Source organism: Colias eurytheme, chromosome 5 (genome assembly GCF_061535395.1).
Source record: "Colias eurytheme isolate Ceu_HAF_F1 chromosome 5, ilColEury1 Martin Lab GWU primary, whole genome shotgun sequence".
Taxonomy (NCBI): Eukaryota; Metazoa; Arthropoda; class Insecta; order Lepidoptera; family Pieridae; genus Colias; species Colias eurytheme.
The window spans coordinates 3975866-4000331 of record NC_142984.1 but is presented as its reverse complement, the minus strand read 5'-3'; the positions used below and the strand labels follow the sequence as shown (position 1 = coordinate 4000331).

At 32.8% G+C, this 24466-nt stretch overlaps 3 protein-coding genes across 4 annotated transcripts in view; 1 reads left to right on the top strand and 2 right to left on the bottom strand.

Annotated features, from left to right (window-relative positions):
• Window positions 1–84: 84 nt before the first annotated feature.
• On the top strand, window positions 85–3578 carry LOC149908404 (golgin-45). The gene is made up of 6 exons (XM_090101871.1): window positions 85–246; window positions 330–817; window positions 1058–1195; window positions 1694–1755; window positions 2008–2392; window positions 2668–3578. Exons 1-6 carry the CDS (start codon window positions 219–221, stop codon window positions 2809–2811), a joined length of 1245 nt encoding a protein of 414 aa, XP_089957997.1. The 5' UTR covers window positions 85–218; the 3' UTR covers window positions 2812–3578.
• A 1251-nt stretch (window positions 3579–4829) lies between these two features.
• Window positions 4830–24466, bottom strand: part of CREG (Cellular Repressor of E1A-stimulated Genes) — a 188776-nt gene continuing 169139 nt past the window's right edge. Inside the window, exons 1-6 of one of the 2 annotated variants that reach the window (XM_090101866.1) lie at window positions 11527–11672; window positions 9422–9617; window positions 9019–9173; window positions 7340–7459; window positions 6667–6748; window positions 4830–5111 (exon numbers count right to left, since the gene is read on the bottom strand). In XM_090101866.1, coding sequence (XP_089957992.1) covers window positions 4957–5111; window positions 6667–6748; window positions 7340–7459; window positions 9019–9173; window positions 9422–9614 — 705 coding nt within the window. In that variant the 5' untranslated portion in view covers window positions 9615–9617; window positions 11527–11672 and the 3' untranslated portion in view covers window positions 4830–4956. Of the gene's footprint in view, window positions 5112–6666; window positions 6749–7339; window positions 7460–9018; window positions 9174–9421; window positions 9618–11526; window positions 11673–24466 lie in introns of those variants that run through there. The other variant, XM_090101867.1, reaches the window with a different exon arrangement.
• Window positions 17697–24389, bottom strand: CstF64 (cleavage stimulation factor subunit 2 CstF64). The gene is made up of 10 exons (XM_090101861.1): window positions 24206–24389; window positions 23845–24113; window positions 23361–23486; window positions 22981–23088; window positions 22532–22616; window positions 22328–22381; window positions 20315–20456; window positions 18622–18728; window positions 18258–18343; window positions 17697–17870 (listed from the first exon to the last, which is right to left on the bottom strand). Exons 1-10 carry the CDS (start codon window positions 24267–24269, stop codon window positions 17751–17753), a joined length of 1161 nt encoding a protein of 386 aa, XP_089957987.1. The 5' UTR covers window positions 24270–24389; the 3' UTR covers window positions 17697–17750.

Genomic DNA, 24466 nt, shown 5'->3' with positions numbered 1-24466 from the left:
TATGCCTTAGATTTCTAAACTGATGAATGAATTGACACTTGTCACCTGATATATCGTCAGACGTCAACCTTCAACGTCAAACATGACAAGTAAACAGTAAACGTATGCCAAAATTCGCGTAAATAACTAAATAATTTATATGTTTTTAACTCATTTAATAATTGTTTATCTTTAATAATATTCCAAAATATTCTTGAAATATACTGCAATCACTCAATATGGACTCCATCACCCCATTTAATGACAGTAAGTACCAAATTAAGCCTTTGAATTTTAATAATTAAAGCATTTTACCTTATTTTCTTATGTCCATTTTATTTGTACAACAGTTATAATGGGGAAAGCAAGAACTGCAGGCGATGGTATGGAATCTGAAGAAAAAATCACGGAAACCAAGCAAAAAGTTGATGTTAAGCCTATTCAAATAGTGAAGAAAAAAGAATCACTCTCTGGTGGACGACTTATCCAAGTATATGCAACGAAAGTCTTTTCAACAGAAAAGAAAACCCATATTTATTCCAAAAACCCTAAATTTGTGCCATATGAGCCTTATCCTGCAGCTGTTAAACCAATGAACCCAAAAACAGTTTCGAAAAGCACGAAAAAGTCAAGAAATCATATGGATATAAACACTCTTGTGTCTCAGATGTCACAAATGAACACAAATTTAAATGAGTTTAAGCCAAGATTGAAGCACATGACAAGTAGTGACAAAGCTGATCAAAATAAAACACATGATGATGAAATGCAGAAAAAGATTGATGCGCTAACAAAAGAGAATGAGAGTTTGAATGAGCAGCTAAGGCAGCAAGTTCAGGTGAAGTATCTTGAATATTGAAATTTATACTTTTGAACCTGATTTTTTAGAATACTAGAAAGGTTTACTATGTAATTATTAACCTTTAATGCTTTGCTACATCCATAAAAACTACTGTCCATTTAAAATGTATTATTTATTTATGAAAAAATACATATTAAAAGTAGTGGTATTCCAGCAGGTTTTCCTCAAAATACATATTATAATGCAAGCTTCTAAATTTAACAACATTATTAACAGGTAAATAAGGAATTGAAAACTATGCTGGTAGCATCAATGGGAGAGGATTTGGAGACGCAGGTGCAATCATTAAATGAAGATAAGAAACACTTGGCCAATGCCTTAATTAATTCAGCACAACATCTATCTACACATCAGGTTGAATATTTTTTATATCTATCATCTATCTATCTATATATTAAAGTGATAAGATTAAATATATTTAAGACTACATTAAAACATTTGAAGAAATTTATTTCTTATCATATAATTAAAATAATATCATATGAATGTAGGTCTTTAATAAAATTGACCTTGAATTTTAATTGGAACATAGAATGAACAGTTGTTATAACATACTTGTTTCAATTGATATACTACAAATATTTTCTACTTGCTAATAATTGATGTCATGCCATGATTTTCCCGATAAAATAACAATGAATTATATTATTATATTTATTTATTCATCTAGATTTATAAAGATTCATTCCAAAACATCTAATCTGTAAAAGTATTTGAAAAATATTTATAATCTCTTGTAAGAATTGACCATCTTACTATATTTATCAGACTCCCATTTTAAATTTATATCATTATAAGAAATAGATAAGAAAAGAAAACATTTAATGTTATGGCTGTGTGATTCAATTTCAGGAACAGACTGAATGGCTTGCTGGTCAGTGTGAAGTGTGGAGAAGCAAATTTTTAGCTAGCAGGTAAATAAATTATTATATTATAAACATCAACACCATTATAAAAACCCACAGAACAATTAATAATGATCATATTTCGGTATGAAGGTAAAACTAAAAAGTTCTTTGTGGTTATTATAATATTATTGCTCAAATTAAATACCTATAAAAGACATTTTATGCCACCCAAAATATGAGGAAAATTGTATATACTAAATGCAATATAATTTTGCATATAATTAACCCAATAATAATAAATACATTGTTCTTTTTCAGTTTGCTGATAGAAGAATTAGCAGCATGCAAGAAGATTCTCAATGAGAAATCGGCTAATTTACAACAAGCAATCAAACAATTACTAGATGAACGATGCAGGGTGCGAGACATGATGCTGTGCACATATAAAAACTTATACAGCCTCCACGAAAGGTGGCTGGAGAATATAGCAGCATCAGAATATATGGGGAGTAAGAAATTATGTAACCGACCAATCGGCAACCTTAACTTCAGCGCGACTATACCACATTCCACAAATGTATTGGATGTGGCGTTAGTTAACATGAAGCTTGCTGAAAATATAAGCAGCGATGTATGTAAGCAGGATATTGGACATTTGGATAACCTAGCCAGTGTTACGGATGGAGAGAAGTTTGCAGAACAGGTGTGATAACGCTTATTTTGCTTCAAATCTAGCTCTTATTATAGTTTGTAAACAATGGAGTTTTAATATTCAGTGCCATTACCTTTGCCAGCTATAATTTTAGAAAACTCTGACTAGTTATTACACAAACAGGCAGAGTCTTGCCTCAGACAATTTTTTAGCGTGATTGAGTCTAGTTATTTATTGTACATCGATACTTTATATTTATTTGAAGTAAACCATCTTAATAATATTTTATTTTTATAATAAATACCATCCCTCTCGTTATTTTTCAGGTAATGGCAATGCCAATAGACGTGAAGCGTCTGAACGAAGAGCCGGTGAATGCGCTCGTGCACCACGCGTACAGTAACAGCGGCAACGTCGCACCACCGGTCGCTTCATGCGTGCATTGTAACGGGAAAGTTCAGTTGTTGTAAATTGTGTGAAATGCTTGTGAATAAAAGAAAAAAATGTTTATTGTGTAAATATAACAATAAAATTATTTGGCTTTAAATTAAATATTTTACAATCAACTCAGATTTAATTAATGTACTACATTTTTATTTTCAAATTCATACTTATGAAAAATATAATTCATGACGAGTCAATGATGTTATAATTAATAGTATAAGATGTAGATAGTTTATGATAAAACTCTGGAAGTGGCAAGTCGGTTGTCTCTTTCGCTCACGATAGTTGAATCGTGCCATCTTACTTTGACGTCTAATCGTATGTAAGATATTTTGCCATTTTTGAAGATCGAATGTTTTGTTATTATTATTACTTATTTACACCTTTTTACATATCATTGATGTGGAGTTATTTATTTATTACTCGGAAAATAACCGAAATGGTGCGTTTATCTTTATATCCGTAGCTTTTAAATCTTGTATAATATTAAATATTAATCTACCAATAAGTGCGCTTTGGATCTAATTATAGAATTTGTTAATAGGTTCATCTTTTTTTTTTTGAAGATTTGACCAATAATCATCAATGTGGCAAGTCAGTTATTCGGACGTTTTTATTGAGGTTGTTAATTTTGATTTCAAGTAATATTTTTTGTTTTATAGACCATAGATTACAATAATTACACAAAAAAGGTTGTGATTGATTCCTTTTTTATTAGTAATATTTTGCACTAAATTTAAATTTGTTTGTTATTTTCCTCAAATATTGTAAAGTATACCTACACAAAACCTCATATACATTTCAATATACATACAATTAAATTAATATTATATAACAAATATATTTATGAATTTATTTATAAACATATATTATTATATCAAACATGTTTCTTTTAATGTAAGTGAAGTAGGCAGAAGAATTTTCTTTTTACTTAGTTAAGTAATTAAATAAAGGAAACTGATATTGCACGCCTCATAAGCGAAGCGTTGAGGTGGGTACTACTGTCACTTCGCGCAAAACATCTGATTTTTCAAACTTAAAATGTCTTTATGTATCATACCTACATTGCACTTGTAAGATAATACATACACACACATATTAAGAAAAAACACTATTTTTAACGTTCATGATATTTTTGATGTCATTTTTGTTATTTAAACTAGTTAAAAAACGGTTTAAAAAAGTTCTGTCTTGGACGTCCGTGTGTCTGTATGTGCGGATCCTTTTTCTTGTTAACACGATAGCGACCGAAATACTTTACTAATCGAGTCTTTTTTTTTCTCTTACGCTTGAGTATGCTCAGGAATAGAACCCTTTCATTTTTCAGGGTCTGATTCGATGTGGTTTAATTGTTATTAAATAAACAAAAATAATAATTAATAAATATTTATTAAAAAAGAATTATGAGGCGTGCACTTTTGGATTTTCCAAATTATTTTACTCTATAATCATTTATATGAATGAATGAATATTACCAAAAAAATCCCAGTTATTAAAGTTAATGCGATCTTATATTACAATTTCTAAAATGGTTACCTACCCTGTATTATTTATCGAAGATGTATAAATTTATGAAGATTATTATCCGTACTCTGCTGGCGTTGTCTGCTTGGCGGTTACTCATTCAATTTTTGCCGCCTTTACCAAACTACTGCCTATTCGATATATTGGCTCACCGACTTAAGTAATAATTATTGGATAGTAATAAGCAAGTAGAAGAGAAAAAGAAAGAGACGATAGGAAATTTTAATTTTTGTGAGACATTTTAACAAAAAATTGCCGTTTATATAAGGCATAATCACCCTAATTCTGAAGTCGCCACGTTATTATTTATTATTAAACTTATTAATTCAAACTGAATAAAGAGATTGTCTTATTTAACTAGGTACATACATGATAAATAATCGATATCTTATGAATTTTGTTTATTATATCTCGTTGTTTTGTTCCTTTGTTTATTATTTTTATCGTGTAGTTTTTACTTTTAAATAATAATATTATTAAGAAATGGGTTGTATTATCTAAAGGGTAAAATAAAGACATGTTAAACAGATTACCAATTTTATTGTTTAATATAAAATGAGTAAAAAATATATCCTCGCTACATCCCCGTTGGTTATTTGTATGTATCATAATATTATATACATAATATTATTATATACTTTTAGTATTTAGTCAAGTCTTCGGTGGTTGAAATTATCAAGCATTTCTGTTCCTGTGTAGTTATATGCGAGATAATCTTTAACTGATACGTATTTAGCGCCGCCAAACCAATCCACCATTGCTATTTGAGCTATCTTCATTTTGGTGATGAACCAGTCGTGATCTGAAAAATAACGTGATTATTAAAATACTATTATACTCTTATAATATCCTACATTTCATTTAACAACAACTCTTAAATCGATCTAGAATCTAGATGGTTCAAGTAAGTTCACCTACTCCCTACTTTAGAATTTAGATCATTGCGTAAATGCACTCGAACATTCCATTTAGGTACTGTGGAGTGTGGACACGTGTTAAGGGTGCGTATATAACGCAAAATCTTCTATTCGATGATACGTGTAATATTCAGGACCTAATCTATAAAATCAAATATCCTAGGTATCAAACTAGATGATATTTTCAGGATTCTGTTTTATCAAGAACATAAAATATTAAAATTGACTCGATAAAAAAAATCCCGAAGTTACCTCTAATTTTCATACCTTTACGTTTTCTACTTGACATGGTAATACCTATTTATGGTGTTATGAACCCTTCCTATACTTCACATACTTATATCCATTTTTAAACAAAATCTATGTAACTACGTATTTTGCGATTCCATTTGCAATTTTTGGAGCATTTGAATTCCAAATTATTATTATTAGATATGCTAATACAAACGTATTATGACTAATGGACGTAGGTACATGTATTGACTAACTGCTTAATTTAAAACGTTCTCAACTTGTCTGCAAAAAGGCAAAGTCCTTGTTACACGATTAACTGGTTTGTTTTAAATAACCTGAACCAGCCTTCCGCATATACACTGGGGAGATAACTTTCTCACAACTGCCTTTTGAAGCATGAAATTCATGCTATGTTATGAAGTCTAGACTTACAATTTAATCCTGCTCTTAGATATGTTTCGGATTATACCTACTTAGTAACGATGGACATCGGCAAGTATTGGAATATTAATTAATATAGACGATGTACTTATTACTAATTCATGTCTGAACAATTAAGAACCATTGTATTATCATAATTATTATTAGTTGTATCAGCTTGTATTGTTGTTCTATGTGTTTATATAGCAAAGAGGAGCTATCAGCTGATGAGACAGAAGGACTTTTTATTGGATAAGAAACTCCTTAAACTCTCATAATACGAGGCCTGACTGTAGTGGGATCACACTATGTTGATACTTTTAAAACCTTGATTAGTTTTTTTTAATTCTTAGTAAGCATCGCAATATTTCTAGTTTTTACGTGTTGACATGAAATATATCCCAGGTTATATTATTATTTAATCAATCACGTAAAACATTTTGCAAAAATGTTATCTTCACACCTTGACCCGACCTTATCGAAGCTACAGTAATCATGTCACGTTCGTTTTCTGGTCATTACTTTATCTATGTTATTGTAAAACTATCACCCATTCTTAAAATAGCTAGGTTTTATATAAAAGTTTTCGAAATTTATCATTTTCGCAGATTTACTTATTTTTTAAGTCTTTGTCAATAGAGAATGTGGACTGATGTCGTATTCAATCCGCAATATCATGAATTACAGTTTTAATACCTCACGAGTCACGATATTTTATCCTTATACATAGAATCCGTATATTTATCATCCATTATCCAGTGAATAAAAATCCAAATAAATACGAACCGGTCGGCCATGTCGCCATCGCAGGATGTCTTTCAAACAAAGCGGCCTTCGCGAATTTAAACTCGGATGTGCCTTCTTTGACCTGTTGATTACAATAACTTTATTATAACACAAATATTCAGTCTAGATATATGAAATTATGTACTAAAACTGGATTCTCAAAGATATTTTGCTAATATTTGATTATCATTTTATTTTATGTGTCTGCGAATACTAGACTATCGTCTATCCCAAGAAGGAGACAAAAAAATCAGTGATTGAGTTATTCAATTACCAAAAAAATCTCGCAAATACCTACATTTGTCTATTTTTTGTACTTTAACGTATGTTACCTACTTTACCTTGAACTGTAAATTAGCAATACATAATATCATGAATATTAATAAGTTATAGCTTGCTTGTTTGCTATGATTTCTTAATGAAGTCAAAGTCTGATTTTTTACACACTAAATAATATTAGCAGCATATTTTCTATTTTAAGAGACAAATCTTTAGTTGCAACGTTTGATAATAACAAAATGTAGAGGTACTTAAAATACAATTTAATTTTTTTAATGCCCAAGATTTTGGCTGACAAAAAAATCAGTCATTTCAAATGTAAATTTCGTTTGTTATTTGATAACCAATAGCAAATATTATATTATTGATAAATGAATAAATAACAAAATGATACCTTTTTCATTTTTCCCGACAGCATAAGACGCGTGCATCTCGGATCTTCCGGGTCGTATTTTTGGTTCTCACAAAATCTTGTTTCTTCCAAAGACACCAAAATAGTTGCGCGTGTGTTTTTCTTAAAAAAAAAACATTTTGAACTTCATATTTCTTGTGTGAGTTATGACTAACTATTTATTTATTCTTTAGGAATAATCAATGTGTTTAATTAAGCAATTACAGGTCTTATACCTATAATTGCTAACAGGAAATACATATATCTACATGTGGAAGTAATATTTTTCCTCCGAATACGGAAAAAGGACACCAAAAGCATTTTTTTATGATGCCAGAATTTTTATTTCTTAATTCAATTAATTGCAATGAAAAATTTTACGCAAATAGCGGTTTATCTGAATTAATTTAATAACACCGTAATAAAGAGTATAGACAGATACAAACATTCACTTAGGTATATATCGTCGAGTTAAAGAAAAAAAAAATATCTCAATAGGCATGACGACAGTATCCATAAATGATCGAATTAGTGTTTTTAAGGGAAAATGTATAATAAATAAATTAAATATAGTGACTTAGAAATACTAAAAACATTAAGATTAATGAGATTATCAATAAAATAAAACATTGAAATTCTGCCGTTGGCCATTTTGACTTAAACACGCGTGACGTCACGTCTATGTAAACAACTTCGCGTCAGGTGTATTTTGTTGTTATGAATATGTTGAGAATACGCATTTTTATTTATTTTCTACTTTTTCACGTATGCTTTATCGACTCAGAACAGAAATATAATTGCGAATTCACGAATATGTGGTTCGGGTTTCTCTGCGTCAAATTTATACAATCATTTCATATTATTTTCTCGCTTTAAACAATTACTAACACTTTTTTGGGTATTATTTTTATGTAGATTCACATTGCAATACTGCACACCACTTATAAACTTTGAAATTAGATTCTATAACACTTAATAATTAAATATTTGTTAAATTTTGCTTCGCTATGCATACAGATTACGTCACTCTTACGTATTTACGTAAGAGTGACGTCACGCCTACGCCATGACACCTGTGAGCTGTTTTGGCACAGTTAATAAATATTTTTTGAAAAATGGCTTTTATCTTCGTTAAATTTAAGTATATTAGCGAAATATTTTTCTTGTTTAATAAACGTATACACACATTATGGAAGAGGTTTTCAAAATCTTTCGTCATGCGTATTCTCATTAAAGCTTTGTTTTAAGCAACTGATAAAAAAAACTGTAATTCCTGACCAATGGTAATATTAATAGGTAACACTTAACATTTTATCGTCGTTGTTATGTAAGTATGTAATATGTATTGAACATTACGTTTATCATTGCTATGTAAATATGCTAAAGTATTTATGATAACGCACGCCATATACCTTTGTTAACGTGGATTTGCTTTTTTTTCGGTGACAAAGCTAACTTAAAATTAGGTAACTATGTCCACAAGAAGAACAGACAGAACTTCAAAGTAAACTATAAGATTAACGTTGTAATGTTAAGTGAAAGCAATTAAACGCTGTAGGAATAGCATTTATAGAGACGCACGCTTCGCCATCACGCCTTATTTTAAAGGGTATGGGCATGGAGAAGACAATAGATAAGAAATGCATTCCAATGAAATGATTTTAAAATTCGAATCAACTTACCGCTAAATCACGAGCTGTGAAGTCCAGAGGTGACATATAGAAATAGGGGACTCCAGTGGAATTGGCAAGTGAACCGTCGACCACAGATTTAACATTAGAGAAGGGGAAACCTTCTATCGCTGGTAGCACGGATATAGTTGCAATCGAAGCCCAATCTGTAAAAGTGCCGTTACAGTTGACGTTCCTCTTATAAAAGTAACCCGGTTTATATGGGGCCTAAATATGATCCCACGTAAATTAATGCATAAATCTTGCTCTCTTTTTCCATAGGTAATTATACTTTATAGTAATAACATTGGTATTTCAGCACGTTTACGAATGTTACAAAGCTATAGGCTATAACAGTAGTCATTGTAATTTGTAACTACATAATTCATTAGCATTCAGAATAAATAATACATACCGCAATTATGAAGCACGTATCTAGCCATAGCAACTAGTTTGGTGTGGTCTGGGGGCCCAACCTTGTGATCCCTGTGATGGGGACGCCGAGTTGAGATTTCATTGGACAAGTCCTGATTTTGATAATTTATTCCGTACCTACATTCTCCGTATATGTTCAACAGACTAACCGCGACTATGAATAATTTCCACATTTTCTAAAACAGAAATTAAATATTCATAATATACCTAATAATTATAGTTATTTGAAGATAAAATACATTAGATAAGTAGTTAGTTACTTAAATAAATTATTTTAATAAAAATGTAAAATAGATTTTAAAAGCGATGTTCATGTAGGTACATATTGGTGCTAAAATTGATTGCAATGTTATGTCTGGTTTTTCATGATATGAATAAATGATAAAAATAAATACAATTGATATAATTCATTAGCCAAGTATCAACACCGTTTTGTTTGGGTATTAAAAGTTGAACGTTCCTGTAGAATTTATTGAGAAACGAATCTGTACGAGATAGAAATTAAAGATTTTCACTAAACGGTTTAAGAAACAAATAAAACTGAACATTTTTAAATCAATGGGCCCTAGGTCATATAAATTTCATGAAACTAGTGCCTAATGTAGGTTATATTGATTTAATTTCCAATATGTACATACTCATAATACATAAGGAATTTGTGTGTTGTTAAACAATTTATAAGTCACAATACTAAGTGGCACTTATCTCGATAAAACTATCACAAACTTGTTAGCGGCTACATGATGATTTAGTCTGGAGTCTAGACTAAAGTGCTTGTACCTTGAAAATCTTAAAATACGATGCTTTAAAACGTACTTAGTCAGTCATTAGATTTATAGTTTCTATAACTATTAATAATATGTGGTGAGAGAATATTAGCAAGCGAGTGTTTATTATTATTTTGTATATCGTGGCCGTGCTTACATCACAGCCTACATTCGAACATGACAATGTTTTGTGCATCTAAGTGGGACGACTTTCAGTTGTTTATACCTAGAATAAATTATTGGATTCATCAGAACAAAGTTATGTTTGTGAACGTTTGCCAAACTAATTTCTTTCAATGGAGAGAGCAGGACCATCCTGCCAAAATCATTTTAACTTAATAATAATAAATGGTAATAAGGGGACATGATTAGTGTAGTAGTAATGAGCACTTCGAACTTTTATCATAACGTCGCGGTCGACGTTTCGAATTTCAATGTGACGCAGAGGAGAGTAGTTACGGACGAACGTGTTTTTATTTTTTTGGGAAGAGTCTACCTATTTATTTGCACATAATACAGATCACCATTGCTTCTAACAATGAAGGAAAGAAACCGGCATGTCGAAAAATTAAAAGTTCAATGACATGACCACACCCGTATTAAGCAACGTGGTGGCCTGCACGGTGCACCATCATAGGAGGACCGTGGTGGCCGTAACTAGGTATATTGGGAATAAATATAGGATGGTGATGATTATGAAGAGGAACTCGAGATATCATACTGACGGCAGACACTAGTGTTTCAAATATGGATCGTAATAGATTATCCTATGGGTATGGTAATAAATTGTTTTATCGCGGTAGAGAGTAGCCTATTTCTTTATAGACTTTTTGGCGGGAAGTCAAACTAAGCGGGAGATTGGCGGGAGTTATGTTATGAATACGTTAATGATTAGGTATTTTGTAAAGGAGCCCGTAGAGGTGACTCGCTTAGTATTCCTGGCCCCAGTTGTGTTTTAGTATTTAATGATGATTTTCCTTATACGTTTTAAATAGAACGTTTACGTAAGTATATATCTTTCTAATGTCTAGTTAAATAGATGCCAAAAATACATTTATTTGGCTATTTGTCAAAAACTTGTTTCGAAGTCTTAATAGATGCGCATTAATAATCGAATTCAATATCAATAATGAAATCAATTGAATATATTTATTTAAAAAAAAAAGCAAACTTAAATTAATCTGTCCTAAATCATTCAGCAATTATTTATGAACACAGAAATACATAATTTAATGCGAATAGGAAATAATGAATTGCTTAAAAGTTTAAAACTACATGAGTTAAGATGTAATTACTTTCAATTTTAATAAATACTTACGCTTAAAAACAATGTCAGCAACACAAAATAAAACAGTTAAATCATGCATGTATTTCTTAATTATCAATGAATATTCACACGTTACGCGAGCTGCGTAAACGCGGCAACTTATTAACGTCCACCTATTAAACTACACTTTGCCGAATGCCGTAGTGATGCCGTATGACACAACTGTCAGCGGCAAATAGCAGCCGGTGCGATTTCAATTTAAATTGGTGTCAGTGAAAAAGCCTCGAAAAAGCACTCTTCATGGCAAAATTTGTTTGTTCAAGGCACTTGACAGATTACACTGTCAATATCACGTCAATGTCAAGTTCATTGCAATATCAAATTTATTTTTGCCCTCGTTATTTGGTGAATGAGTGGCTTTTGCATATTATTTATTTATTTATTTATTTATTTATTTAACACTTTATTGTGCAAAAAAAAACAAAATATACATAAAGGTTACAAAAAATAAGATTAGAAAGCACAAAAGGCGGCCTTATCACTATGCAGTGATCTCTGCCAGGCAACCACGGGGAGAAAGGCAAAGAAGCGCAAAAAGTTGTCGGACAAAATAAAAACATATTTTTAGAATAGGGTAGAAATAATAAGAGAACACAATAAAATATATACACATTTTATACAGTGCATGATATAAATACGTAAAAATGAACAAAAATAAAAAAAAAAATAAATAAATATATAAATAATAATATTACTAATATTACCTAGATAAATATATGAAATACAAATATATCATAAGATACACATACATACACATATTATGCATACTACATAGTAGTAACTATATAAATATTAAATATATATAATATATATATATATATAAATAAATATAAATATGTCTAAATAGAAGTATACTACATAAACTAATCCGAATTATAGGCAGTTAAGAGGAAATGATTACGGACATGATGTTTAAAAGAGGATAAGGAAGGAGCAAGTCTGATTTTTAAAGGTAGGGAGTTCCATAACTTGACGGCAGAGACAGCAAAAGAACCCGCATAAAAATTGGTGCGATGAGAGGGAATACACAAAATAAGTTTGTCAGCTGATCGAAGAGAGTAGTTTTCGCAGTGTTGAAAAATGAAGTTATTCTTAAGGTAGGAAGGAGAGGAAGGATCGAAAAGGATACGGTATAGTAATTGAAGACAGTGGAGATGATGTCGGAGGCGAATAGGGAGCCACTTGAGGCGTCTGCGATAGAAAGAGACATGGTCGAATTTGCGAAGGCCGAATACAAATCGAATTAAAAGATTTTGCAGACGCTCAAGTTTCTCCATATTCTCAACCGTAAGGTCAGGAAAACACACATCCGCATAGTCGAGGATAGGGAAGAGAAGGGATTGAGCTAACATAATTTTTGTTGGAATAGGCAAAAAGTTACGTATACGCCGAAGAGTACCCGATGCCGCATACACCTTACGACTGATCTCTTGTAGGTGGTGAGACCACGATAGTGTTTGGTCGAGATGAACACCTAGATTTTTAACCACCTTACAATAAGGAATTGTTACTCCACCAAGGCAGACACTGGGTAAGGCGCCCCAGTCAATTTCGGAAACGAGATACGGACTTCCCATGATAATCGCGTGACTCTTTGCAGGATTGATTTTTAGACCGTATTCGTCACTCCAATTGACCAGGGTTGCTAGTTCGGCATTGATATGTCGGATAGCACTAGGTAAATTGTTGAGCGAGGCCTGGGTGTAGATTTGTAAGTCGTCAGCGTACATATGGTAGAGAGAAGTGAGGCGCGAGGTTAAGGAATTTATAAAGATAGAAAAGAGGAGAGGTGACAACACGCCACCCTGCGGCACACCGGCGGAGACAGCAGCCCAAGAAGAGTGGGTGTCACCCATCAGAACACGCTGCCGCCGGCCACGCAGGTAATTACGAAACCAGTCAATCACCGAAGTTGGAATGTTAATCAAACGCAGCAGACTCAGCAGTATGTCAAAGTCGACTGTATTAAAAGCATTGCTGAAGTCTAGAAGAGTAAGAACTGTGAGCTGCTTATTATCCATCCCTGCACGAATGTCGTCTGTTACCTTCACTAGAGCAGTAGCTGTGCTGTGGCCAGAGCGGAACCCGGACTGGAAAGGACTCAGGATATTGTTGGAGTTAATGAAAGTGGTTAATTGTTGATGGATAAGGCGTTCAAGGACTTTGGAAAGGAAGGGTAAAATAGAAATAGGACGAAAATCGGATAACAATTTAGGACTAGATTTTTTAGGTAGAGGAATAATGTGGGCATCTTTCCAACAGTTAGGAAAGGTCCCGGACGAAAGAGAGAAGTTAAGGATATGGGTAATGGTGGGATTAATTATATCGAGGATAGGGATGATCATTCTACGACTCACAAGGTCACAGCCGGCAGCGTTAGAGGCGATGGACAATATGCTTTTCTTAACATCACAATCGGTGAGTTGACTAAAACTGAACGGGGGAAATTCTGGAGTTGGAAGAGAAGCAAGGTTATCTAGTGTGATTTGTTTTAAAGTATTGTTGATATAAACTGAAGATGAAAAATGCTGATTTAAATTATCTATAATATTGACATTGGGAGAGGACAAAGAATGGGAATTTTTACCAACTCCTAGACTTTTTAGGAAGTTCCAAATTTTGACAGAGTCGCCGTTCTCGACAGATGAATGGAAATGGCGTCGTTGTGCGTCTCTACACAATATGTTGCAACGATTACGAATTGTTTTGTATTTCTCCCGGGCATCGTCTGTTTTTGCAGATTTAATTTTGGCCTTAGCTCTATTTTTCTTATTTAAAAGTGATTTAAGGTCAGGAGAAAGCCAAGGAGCTGGAGTATGTTTTCTCTTCACAGGTCGAGTGGGTGCGTGTTTATCGTATAGGCCAATTACAAGATTATTAACCCTTAATTTGGCATAGTCCGGTGTGACGGACACTTGTTTAAAATAAATCCTGCCAAGTTTTTATTTCATGTTCATCGATTTCTAATCGATTAAATGTTTATTTATACCATAAACAAATAGTAAAAAATTAAGTAATGATTGTGACAACATTGCATATGTCAGTTGGGACGTAAAATGTCTGCGAAAATGCAGCCACCTGTTTTGCTCAAGGTATTTATACCTATTTTTCTTATTTTTTGTGGAAAAATGAATTGAATTATATATTTATTTATTAGATAATAAACATTTCAATCATTATTTACAAAAACATACACACTTTATTACATTTTTATGGTGTTTATTTGTAACCAAAATGTTTTGTCCGTCACAGCGGACGTTGCTAATTGTATAGAAAAGTACCACTTTATTACTATGTCCGCTGCGGCGGACACCGCCAAAATGTGGGTGCTTCTGCTTGTTTGGTTATGGTTCTGAGTTCGGATTTTTTTTCTTTGCCAACAGCCTAACCGCGCAAGTAAAATTATTGCTTTAGTGCCGAATGAACATGCACCTTCCGATGCTAGCGAAATATCCGATTCGGAAACTGAATTGTATCATGCAAGTACTAATTCTTCCACCCCTTGTTTTCTCCTGCACCATATTCCCTTGCTAACATAACGATAGATACATCCGACGATGAAGAATTACACTCCGAAGATTCTGATAGACCTGCTGATGACCAGAGTCTTTCGTGCGTAAATTGGCGAGTCTTTTTTTGAAAATGTTCTATCTCTATCTGCTATTCCTAGATTGCCTGCAACGCCTATAACAACAATAGCTTCTTGATTAGCACCCCGAAAAATAAGTACTAAGAAACCACCCACAGTCAAAGCCAAAAGACCAAAAAAAAAACAACTTTCAGCTGACTTACAATTATTGGAAAGTAACTCAATTCCGTCACCAAGCGACAATAGAAGAAGGTGAGGAGGATGATAACATAGACATGCCAGAAGATGATCACCTTTGAGTTTCTTTCACCTTTTTTTCTCAAGATATTTTTACTAGTTTCGTAGAGCAGACAAACTTATATTCAGTTCAAAAAACCGGCAAGTCAATTCAACTAACAGAAGAAGAATTTAGACTTATTTTTTAATTTTCATACAAAATAAACATGAATTGTTTTTTTTTAAATTTCCATATAAAATAAACTGTACTTCGGTATCAAATAGTTCTAAAATGTTCATTTCTGTTTTTTTCTTTAGTAAAAAAAAATAAAATTAACTGTGGTTTTTATTTTCCGTAATTTGGCAGTGTCCGCTGTGACGGACACCAGTTTTCCCAGCAGTGGGCAATGGTAGATTTTTTTTTTCATTTTTCGAGAACTTTATGACATACTCCTGAAACCACAAAATTGTCAAATTCATATATTTTGAATATTTTTATCCGTGCCAAATTAAGGGTTAAATAAGGAAACCTTGCCATCGATGGATTCGGCATCAACGACACTCTGCCAATCACACAGCTTAGCATCAGCAGAAAGCTGACTTAGGTCTATCCCAACAAAATTACGTAGCATAATAGTAGAGGGTTTGAATTTAGGAGGACGAAGGTTATAGGACAGATAAAGGAGATCATGGAAGGAAAAAGCGTCAGCAGGGCATTGACCGTACTTAGCTACAAGACTAGGTGAAGATACAATCATTAAATCAAGGAGGGAGGGATTACAGCCGGGAAAGAAATGGGTAGGATTAAGTGGAAGAACCTGGAGACTGTGGGAGTTTAGGAGGGAGAGTAACTTCTTGCTACGGCTGTCGCCTTTTAATAGACATGTGTTGAAGTCACCCATAAGGATTAAATGATCATATTGGGGAGAATAAAGGTCAAGGAGGTCTTCAAAACTGGAAAAATAATCGATGGAGAGGGAAGGACTATAAAAAACACCGACAAGAATTTTGGAATAGGGCAGATGGACTTCAAGGAGAATATTTTCGGTGGAATTAGGGGGCGGGGGTTGAGGAGAGGAAAATACCAATTTATAGGGAATATGGGAACGGATGTAGATGGCAACTCCACCACCGCCTCTCACAGTACGGTCGTTGCGAATAAGGCTGAAGCCTGGAAGGGAATATGCGGATGAAGGAAGATTAGGCTTGAGCCAGGATTCAGATATGAGGATCGCGTGTATGTTGGTGGAAAGGAATGAAGTGAGTAAATCGGGAAAGTGGGCAGGAATGCTTTGAGCGTTAATGTGTACAACATTAAAGTTTCTCGGGACATCCAGGAAAATAGAGGAAAGAGTTATATCAAGAGATGGCGGAGACACACTACGAAAACTATCCTCACTGCTGCCAAGAGAATCGGAAGAAGGTGAATCTAAACAATCAATAAATTCGGAACTATCGTTAACAGACATTATAATAATATAAACATAAATAAATATGTACTATAATAAATAAAATATAAGAAAAAAAAATATATATACAAAAATCGCTTCAATACCCCTAACCCACCGGAAAAAATAAATAAAAACAAAACAAAAACAAACAAAAAAACGACATTTACAAATAATAAAACATAAATTTGAAAAACCGATAAACGCATAGTGAATGTTAAGTCTTATTTACAGCACACACATATTATGTTAATCTAAGTTAAATATTTTCTAATACATAGTGCGTAAGCGCACTGCTTTATAACCACAACGTATACTATCCACAGAGCAAGTAATATTGATACTATCTTGAGGATAAAATAAGTAAATATTATGTATAACCACAGACTAATAATAATATACTACGTATACAATATATAATAGGTATAACGTTGGTGGGTCTAGAGAAGTATACATATATTAATAATTGTAATTCTAACCGAAAGTACTCATGTTATCGATCACTTTACATGCAAATTATGCACCAAAGTAAAAATTGGCAACATTGTTAACACCGTAATCAAGTTTTTATAGTGCAACAAATTTGTTCTAGGTATCCGGCAAAACTAGGCTATCCACTTTAGTGGCTGGTACTTATAAGTTATAACATTGAGCAATAATCCTTACTATACTATATACTATACTTTAAAAGTTAAAACTATGTATTAGGTACCTAGTTGGAGTATTTTTCTTTATTATTATATTAGTAAACTTCCTTACAGCAATACAGATAAAATACTATTAACGGATTTATAAATAATTTTAATACACTAATCAAATGTTAATTTCATTGTTTTCAAAGGTGAATAAAGGTGGGTCAACGACCTTAATTGTTTATGTTCTTTAAACAATACTGAAATAAAACGAAATTTCTCTTAAAATATTTATTACGCATAAAATTATATTTTTATCATTTTGACAAATTAGCGCTGTGTGCTCTTAGCGATTTGTTCTTTCAGCATGAGTATACTGGAGCGTTGTTCTGGCGGTAGAAGGGCTATCTGTTCATCAGATAACTGGAGCACTTGCATTATCAACGCAGCCTGTGAATAATAAACAATAATACAGTTTAAAGTTGTTTTATTTCTCCTTTCATAGCAGTCAAGTCTATGATTCTATTAATATGTTTTTTTGTATGATTCATTGCAATGAATCAATCCCTTATAATATGATTTGTTTAGTGGTAGGTTGTTCAGGACATGTTTTAGTTGTGGACAATTATATTTAAGTGGCTCATACATATGTAATTTAATTAAGTTTAAATAAATTGATGTTTTCACGAGAATTATAATAAAGAACAATCTTTATCTTACCTGAAACATGTTTTCTAATAAGAAAACACACAAGGGCTCTTTTCAAATTATCCATAATGATTAAATTAAACCTTAATTGAAAAGAAACATTAGGAATTGCAAATAAATTATTCTTACCTTTTCTTGATCCGATGCGCCAGAAGGTATGCCTTGAATAGTTCTAGCCTGTGCAACGCTGGGCATTCCCGGGGGCATTTGCGGTGCTACAAAATAGAAACATTTATTTTTGATCAATATTTAAAGGAAAAAAAGTGTTTGTTAGTTATAAAAAATAGTACCTATTGTGGAAAATTAAAAAAAACCTTCTCGTCGGTACCCGTATTACAAAAAAGACAATCTTTATAATTTATATTATTCAATATTATAAGCTGAAACTGCCGAGGCGATTCCAAAATTACTTTACCTGGAGATTATCCTTATCCGAGTATTCATTTTTAACTCTGATCAATCAAAATAATACAAATAATTAAATAAAACTTACGTGGCTGCTGCATTTTAGTTTGCGTCCTTGGATCATTGGGACGGACGCGAGGATCAGCGTTGAATCCTGATTGCATGTTCGCTAGACGAGGATCACGCGGGAACATTCTAGAATTTTGTATTAAACATAAATTTAAAAAAGTATGCTATAAATATTGTAAATGACAGTGCATTTGCCTTTGCATCACAATACTATTATAAAGGCGAAAGTTTGTAAGTATGGATGTATGGATGTTTGTTACTCTTTCACGTAAAAACTACTGAATGGATTTGAATGAAACTTTACCACAATATAGCTTATACATCAGAATAACACATAGGATAGGTTTTATCCCGGAAATCCCACGGGATCGGGAACTATGCGGGTTTTCCTTTGAAAACGCGGGCGAAGCCGCGGGCGGAAATCTAGTACACAATAAAAATAAATGAATCTGGTATGTTTATGCTCGAATTTTAAAATATTGCGTAAGATTGATTCATTTATGAATTTATGTTGGTGTTAAAACTAAAATTAGCTATCATGCTCACGCATGCCGGAAAATATGTCACTGTATGTGATAAACAATGAAAATGAAGAAGTAAAACTATGTGCTTTCATGTTTGGAAAATAAATCTACGATGATATATTGGTGGGAGTTGGAACTAACTACTTCAGAGGTTTTCAAACAATGCTTACCTCTCAATCGGACTTTCCGTAGGGTGAGTAGGTCTTAAAATAATACATTTAAATTTACGCAATTCTTAAATTTAAGTATTTGTAAATAGTATGGGGAGGACGGAGGAAGGTAAGTCACATATTATATGTATATATTTATCAATGGATTGAATTTCTTTTATAGTGACAAAACATTCACGTTTGGAAATATAGATATACAGTAGTGCTTGTATTTTTTTTTCTATTTCTTTATGGAGTTTCTAGTAAAGTCAGAACCTGATTTTCAGATTTTTTTAAGTTTACGTTGGCACATTTGTGAATTGCGTGTTCATGTCACATTGGTCGATCAAAAATATTTATTGCACTGCACCAAATTCCAACATAGGTATGAGTAGGTAAATGAACCTAATTGAATGCAATTCAAACAAAACACAACATGTCCGCGACTCGCGAGTTTTCCACGTGGTATAGTACATATTTAGAAACTACGTTTAGAATCACTTAGAATACTAGCTTTAGATACCCGTATCACTAACACATTCATCACATCACACATCTACTTAGTAAATTTCATAAATTATTGCTTTTGTAAACATTATATGTTGTCAAGCGTAATTTTCGCTGCGTGTCATCCTTGCGGTGAGCGCCAGCCATATTATTCATGATCGTGCGGGGTGACGTACGTGTTTACTTTTGGCGGGAGGCGGACAGTGTCCGTTCTGTAGCGTTAGCTACTATTAAGTATTCTGTGATTTAACTATACAGTCTGATTTAAAATTTGAGTTTGGCAAAATAATTTGAGCCTGGGTATGCTTCCAAATTGAGTATATTTATAAGTTTGAGAATGCTTTCTAGTTTGAGTATAAATTTGCATCAGCGTTTAATTACGTTTCTGTGTTAACTAGTTATGTTTGAAGTTTGAGTAGCCCCTAAGTTTGAATATGCTTCTAAGTTCGACTTAGTTTAAATCCCGCGCATCTTGCTTCATTAGAGATTGCCAAATTAAGTTTGAGTAAGCCCTTGAGTTTGAGTTACTCACGGGTCAGGTTGCGGCGGCGGCACGGGGTGCGGCACGGGCGGCAGGCTGCGCATGTCCTGGTCGTGTACCGGCGGCGCGCGGGCACTGCGCAGGTCCACGTCCATGTTCATGGGGGACATGCCGGACATTTGGGGCGGACGGGCTGGGGAAAAAATTGGAAATAAATATGTAGTTTAAATATATAAAAATAAATCCGGGCCAAGTGCGAGTCGGACTCCCGCACGAAGGGTTCCGTACTATAGGGACCCCCCCCCTTAAAATATATATTTTTTTATATTTGTTGTTGTTGTTGTATTTGTTGTTCTAGCGGCAACGGAAATACATCATTTGTGAAAATTTTAGCTTTCTAGCTATAATGGTTTATGAGATACAGCCTGGAGACAGATAGACAACGAAGTCGCAGTAATAGTCCCGTTTTATCGTTTCGGTACGGAACCCTAACAAAGATCTTTATTTTTTTAATGTATAAGTAAGATAATTTTAAATACCACGCTTAAGGGTGCTTTTCCACCAAAAATGAGCGAGGAATGTGTATGTAAAAATAACCTATCATATTCAGTGGCGGTACGTTCATACAAGCCGAAAAGCACGGCTTGCCTTAGAAATTCGCTACGAGACAGGAAAATACCTATATTCACGTTTGAATATTCGCGCGCGTTTGAATATGAGCAATTCATAATCTGCTCCGAATTCAATGAAAACTCACCTATAATACTCACATACTTTATAATATAATATGTATAATACGCCTAGCATAAAACAATGACGAATTCGAGTAAACTTTTTAATTTCATCCTTCTTGCTATAGGAATAAGGTCGTACCTTTTATTTGGACGTTACAACCTAAATTCGATGGATTATAAACAGTGCGGTGTCTCGCTTGCACGCGTGGGCTTTTACCGGGCTTTGCACTCATCTCTTCTAACGTATGAAATTTCGTCGAAGTAGATACATACCTAGCTATAGAACTCTATAGCAATTTCTAAGGGAAAAAAGGCCCGGCTTTAACAGTGTGAAGATAGTTACGATTGCGCGAACGAACGTCGTGAATATTATTGTTAAATTATAGTTTGTTTGAGCGGGTGATTATACCGGTGTAATTTAGGTTAAGTTTTTCGAATTTTGTAGTAAAATAATTGTCGCGACAGCAGATTGTGTTGTAAATTGTGGTGGTTTGCTTTGTGTTCAGCGGGGCAAAGGTAAAATCATTAAACTTTACTGAAAAACAATTAATTTCTTCATCAAAACCAACTCCCGATTTGTGCATTACCGAAACTAGTAAGTCACATAAACGAAATTTTAATTGTAATGTTTACGAACGATTTCATGAAGGAGAATTGCTTAGAAGAAGCCTTTCCCCAGCTGTTGAAACTTGCACATATTTTGTTAGTTACGATTCCTGCTAGTAAATAGGTAGTAGTTCTTCCACGGAGCGTGCTTTCTCATCGTTAAATCGTATTCATAGGTACGTATTAATTATTAAGAAATACGTATAAGTATTTATTTGGCCAAGAACGCCTTTCTGTATTAGGTATCAATAATTGCCATAGAAAAGTAGCTGTTAGGTACTTAATTGAATTCTAAAACAAACACCTACTTTCTATAATTCCGATGTTATAAAATCTTTCCTTCAGAAAGATTGGCGTTTTGAATTAGAATATAAATGATCTGTACAATTTTATTAATAATATAATGTCATACAGTTTTATATAATTTATCGATTTTAATAATAAACGTTTGACTCAACTGTTTGCGGGCGCGCGTGAAAATTTAAAAGATTTGATTCGGTATGTACCTAATAATGTTCACGTTTTTTTATAAGTTTTATAACGAACATAATTACACAGTATACCTAGGTAGGTATCTTATTGATGAAAAGGGTACCCATCAAAAATTTTGAAAAATTTGGGCTTGCCCAGTCCTTACACCCTAGGCACGCCACTGATCATATTGTTTCATTTAGTATGAAGTTAGAAGTGTTCAGCGTTTGAAGCAATACTATTCTATACTTACGGACATATTGATTTGGAGGCGGCACTGGATTGTTTAGCATTGGTTGAGGCTGAGCTGTAAGTTATTGAAAAAAATTAATGCTTTATTATATTTTTCACAACATTAGTTCACTAAAGTTTTGTACATTCTTTTGAATCATTCAACAATGAAACTAAAATTTTAGACACTTCAAATTTGGTTTAATTAAATAACATAATTTCATACCAGGTGGTGGTGGGTTATAAGGTTGTGGTGGTTTATCACCAGGCTGCAGTGGTGGTGGTACTGGATTACTGGGATGTAACATGCTCTGAAAAATAATTCATATTCTTTTGGTTATCAAATAAGATTGTTGTCACAATATTCAGCTAACACTAACTTCGGATTTCTACTTATAATGTTCAATTGGATAGATTTTTGTAAATTTTTCAAAGCTAATTGGTTTGTAAGGCTGATTGTATCTGTATGAAATTTGGTATAGAAATCATGCATACATTTCCAATTCTAACATATTTTAAAGAATTAAGGATTACTATTTTGGCATTAATCTCATAATACATTACTGTAATTGCTTTTTTTTCTCTATTATTCCATTAACCTATATCAAACAAGTAATTCAAATACGAGATATATTATTCAGTACTGCAAAGTAGAAATAACATTTAAATACTTACTGCTGCAGTAGCTGGATCAACAATTCTCATGATAACTTGAGCTTGCAATAATGCATAAGCTAACTGAGGGTTTTGAAGTAACATATTTCTCGCCTCAGTTGGATTGTTCTAGAAAAAAATAAATTTAGTGTATTCTTACTTTTAACAGCAAAAAGTTAGAAGTACTATTTAATAAGCTGGTGGAAATTTCATCTTCATAGGACCAAATCCTGCTATTCTTGTAATATTTGGAGTCACACTAAGCCCCCTCCCTGATATGCAAATAAATTTTATTGGGCCCTAATTAGGCATTTCAAAATAAATTATTATTAAACAAATTATTCACAAATAGATATGGGAGGTGTCCTCATAAAATCGAATAAAATATAATAATTATTAACCTGAATACAAAGTTTCATTTGTTTCATCAATTCAAACATTTGTTCTGGAGGTAACGTTGCAACTGCTTTGCTTATAGCTTCCGGAGCTTTATCTGGATCTACTGGGTCGCCATATGGATTTTCTACCTGTAAATTAAAAAAATAAGAATATGAAACTTTCAGGGTCGACTTGTATTCAATTTAATAATGATTAATGTATACTTAGTATTTAAGAAAATCCTCTAAAATATTGTATTAATAACCTATTAATGAAAAAAACAATGGACCCAAATACTCTGTTACTCTTATTATAAACTTTAAATAAAGTATAAGTGTGAGTTAAGAAATGTCTAAAAATAATAAAGCAAAAATAGAGACTGACAGATACAAAGCAGGAAGCTTCATCCCTTTCAAATATGTTGAAATAAAAAAAAGAAACCTTAACATTACTCCATTAAAAATGCCAATTTGGTATTTGACAATAATACATAGGTATATACTATACCTGTGGTCCTTGCATCAAAGCTTGCATTTCCATCCTTGACTTTTCTGTACAAGCATTATCAACTCGTAAGGATCGACCACCGATTTCATAGCCATTTAAATTTCTCATTGCACTCAAGGCAGTTTCTTGGTCCTTATATTCGCAGAATCCATATCCCTTAGGCTTGCCGGTTTCTCGATCAAACACTAACTTGAAAGACAATACTGGACCTACTTCACTAAATATATCTTTTAATTTCTCTTCAGTTGCTTCATACGGTATATTACCAACTGAAAAAGGACAATGTTTTCATTACTTTATTATAATTATTATTTATTACCTACTTACTTTATATAAAACATTCGTAAAATGATTCATGTACCGAAAACAGATCTCATGGATTTATCCATGATACTCTGTTCTTCCTTTTCTTTGTTTTTATCCATTTTGATTTATATTTCTTTTTTCAAAAAAGGTTAATTAAATAAACAACAATAAAATTGTTAAATATATTCAATTATTCAAAACTGAATGCACATCGAAGCTTTAACACCAGCCGCCAAAACATTGAGATCACAGATTAAGTATTAGTTACTACGTAACAGATGCGACAGTGATGTTTTCCATAGTTTCAGTTGGCCAG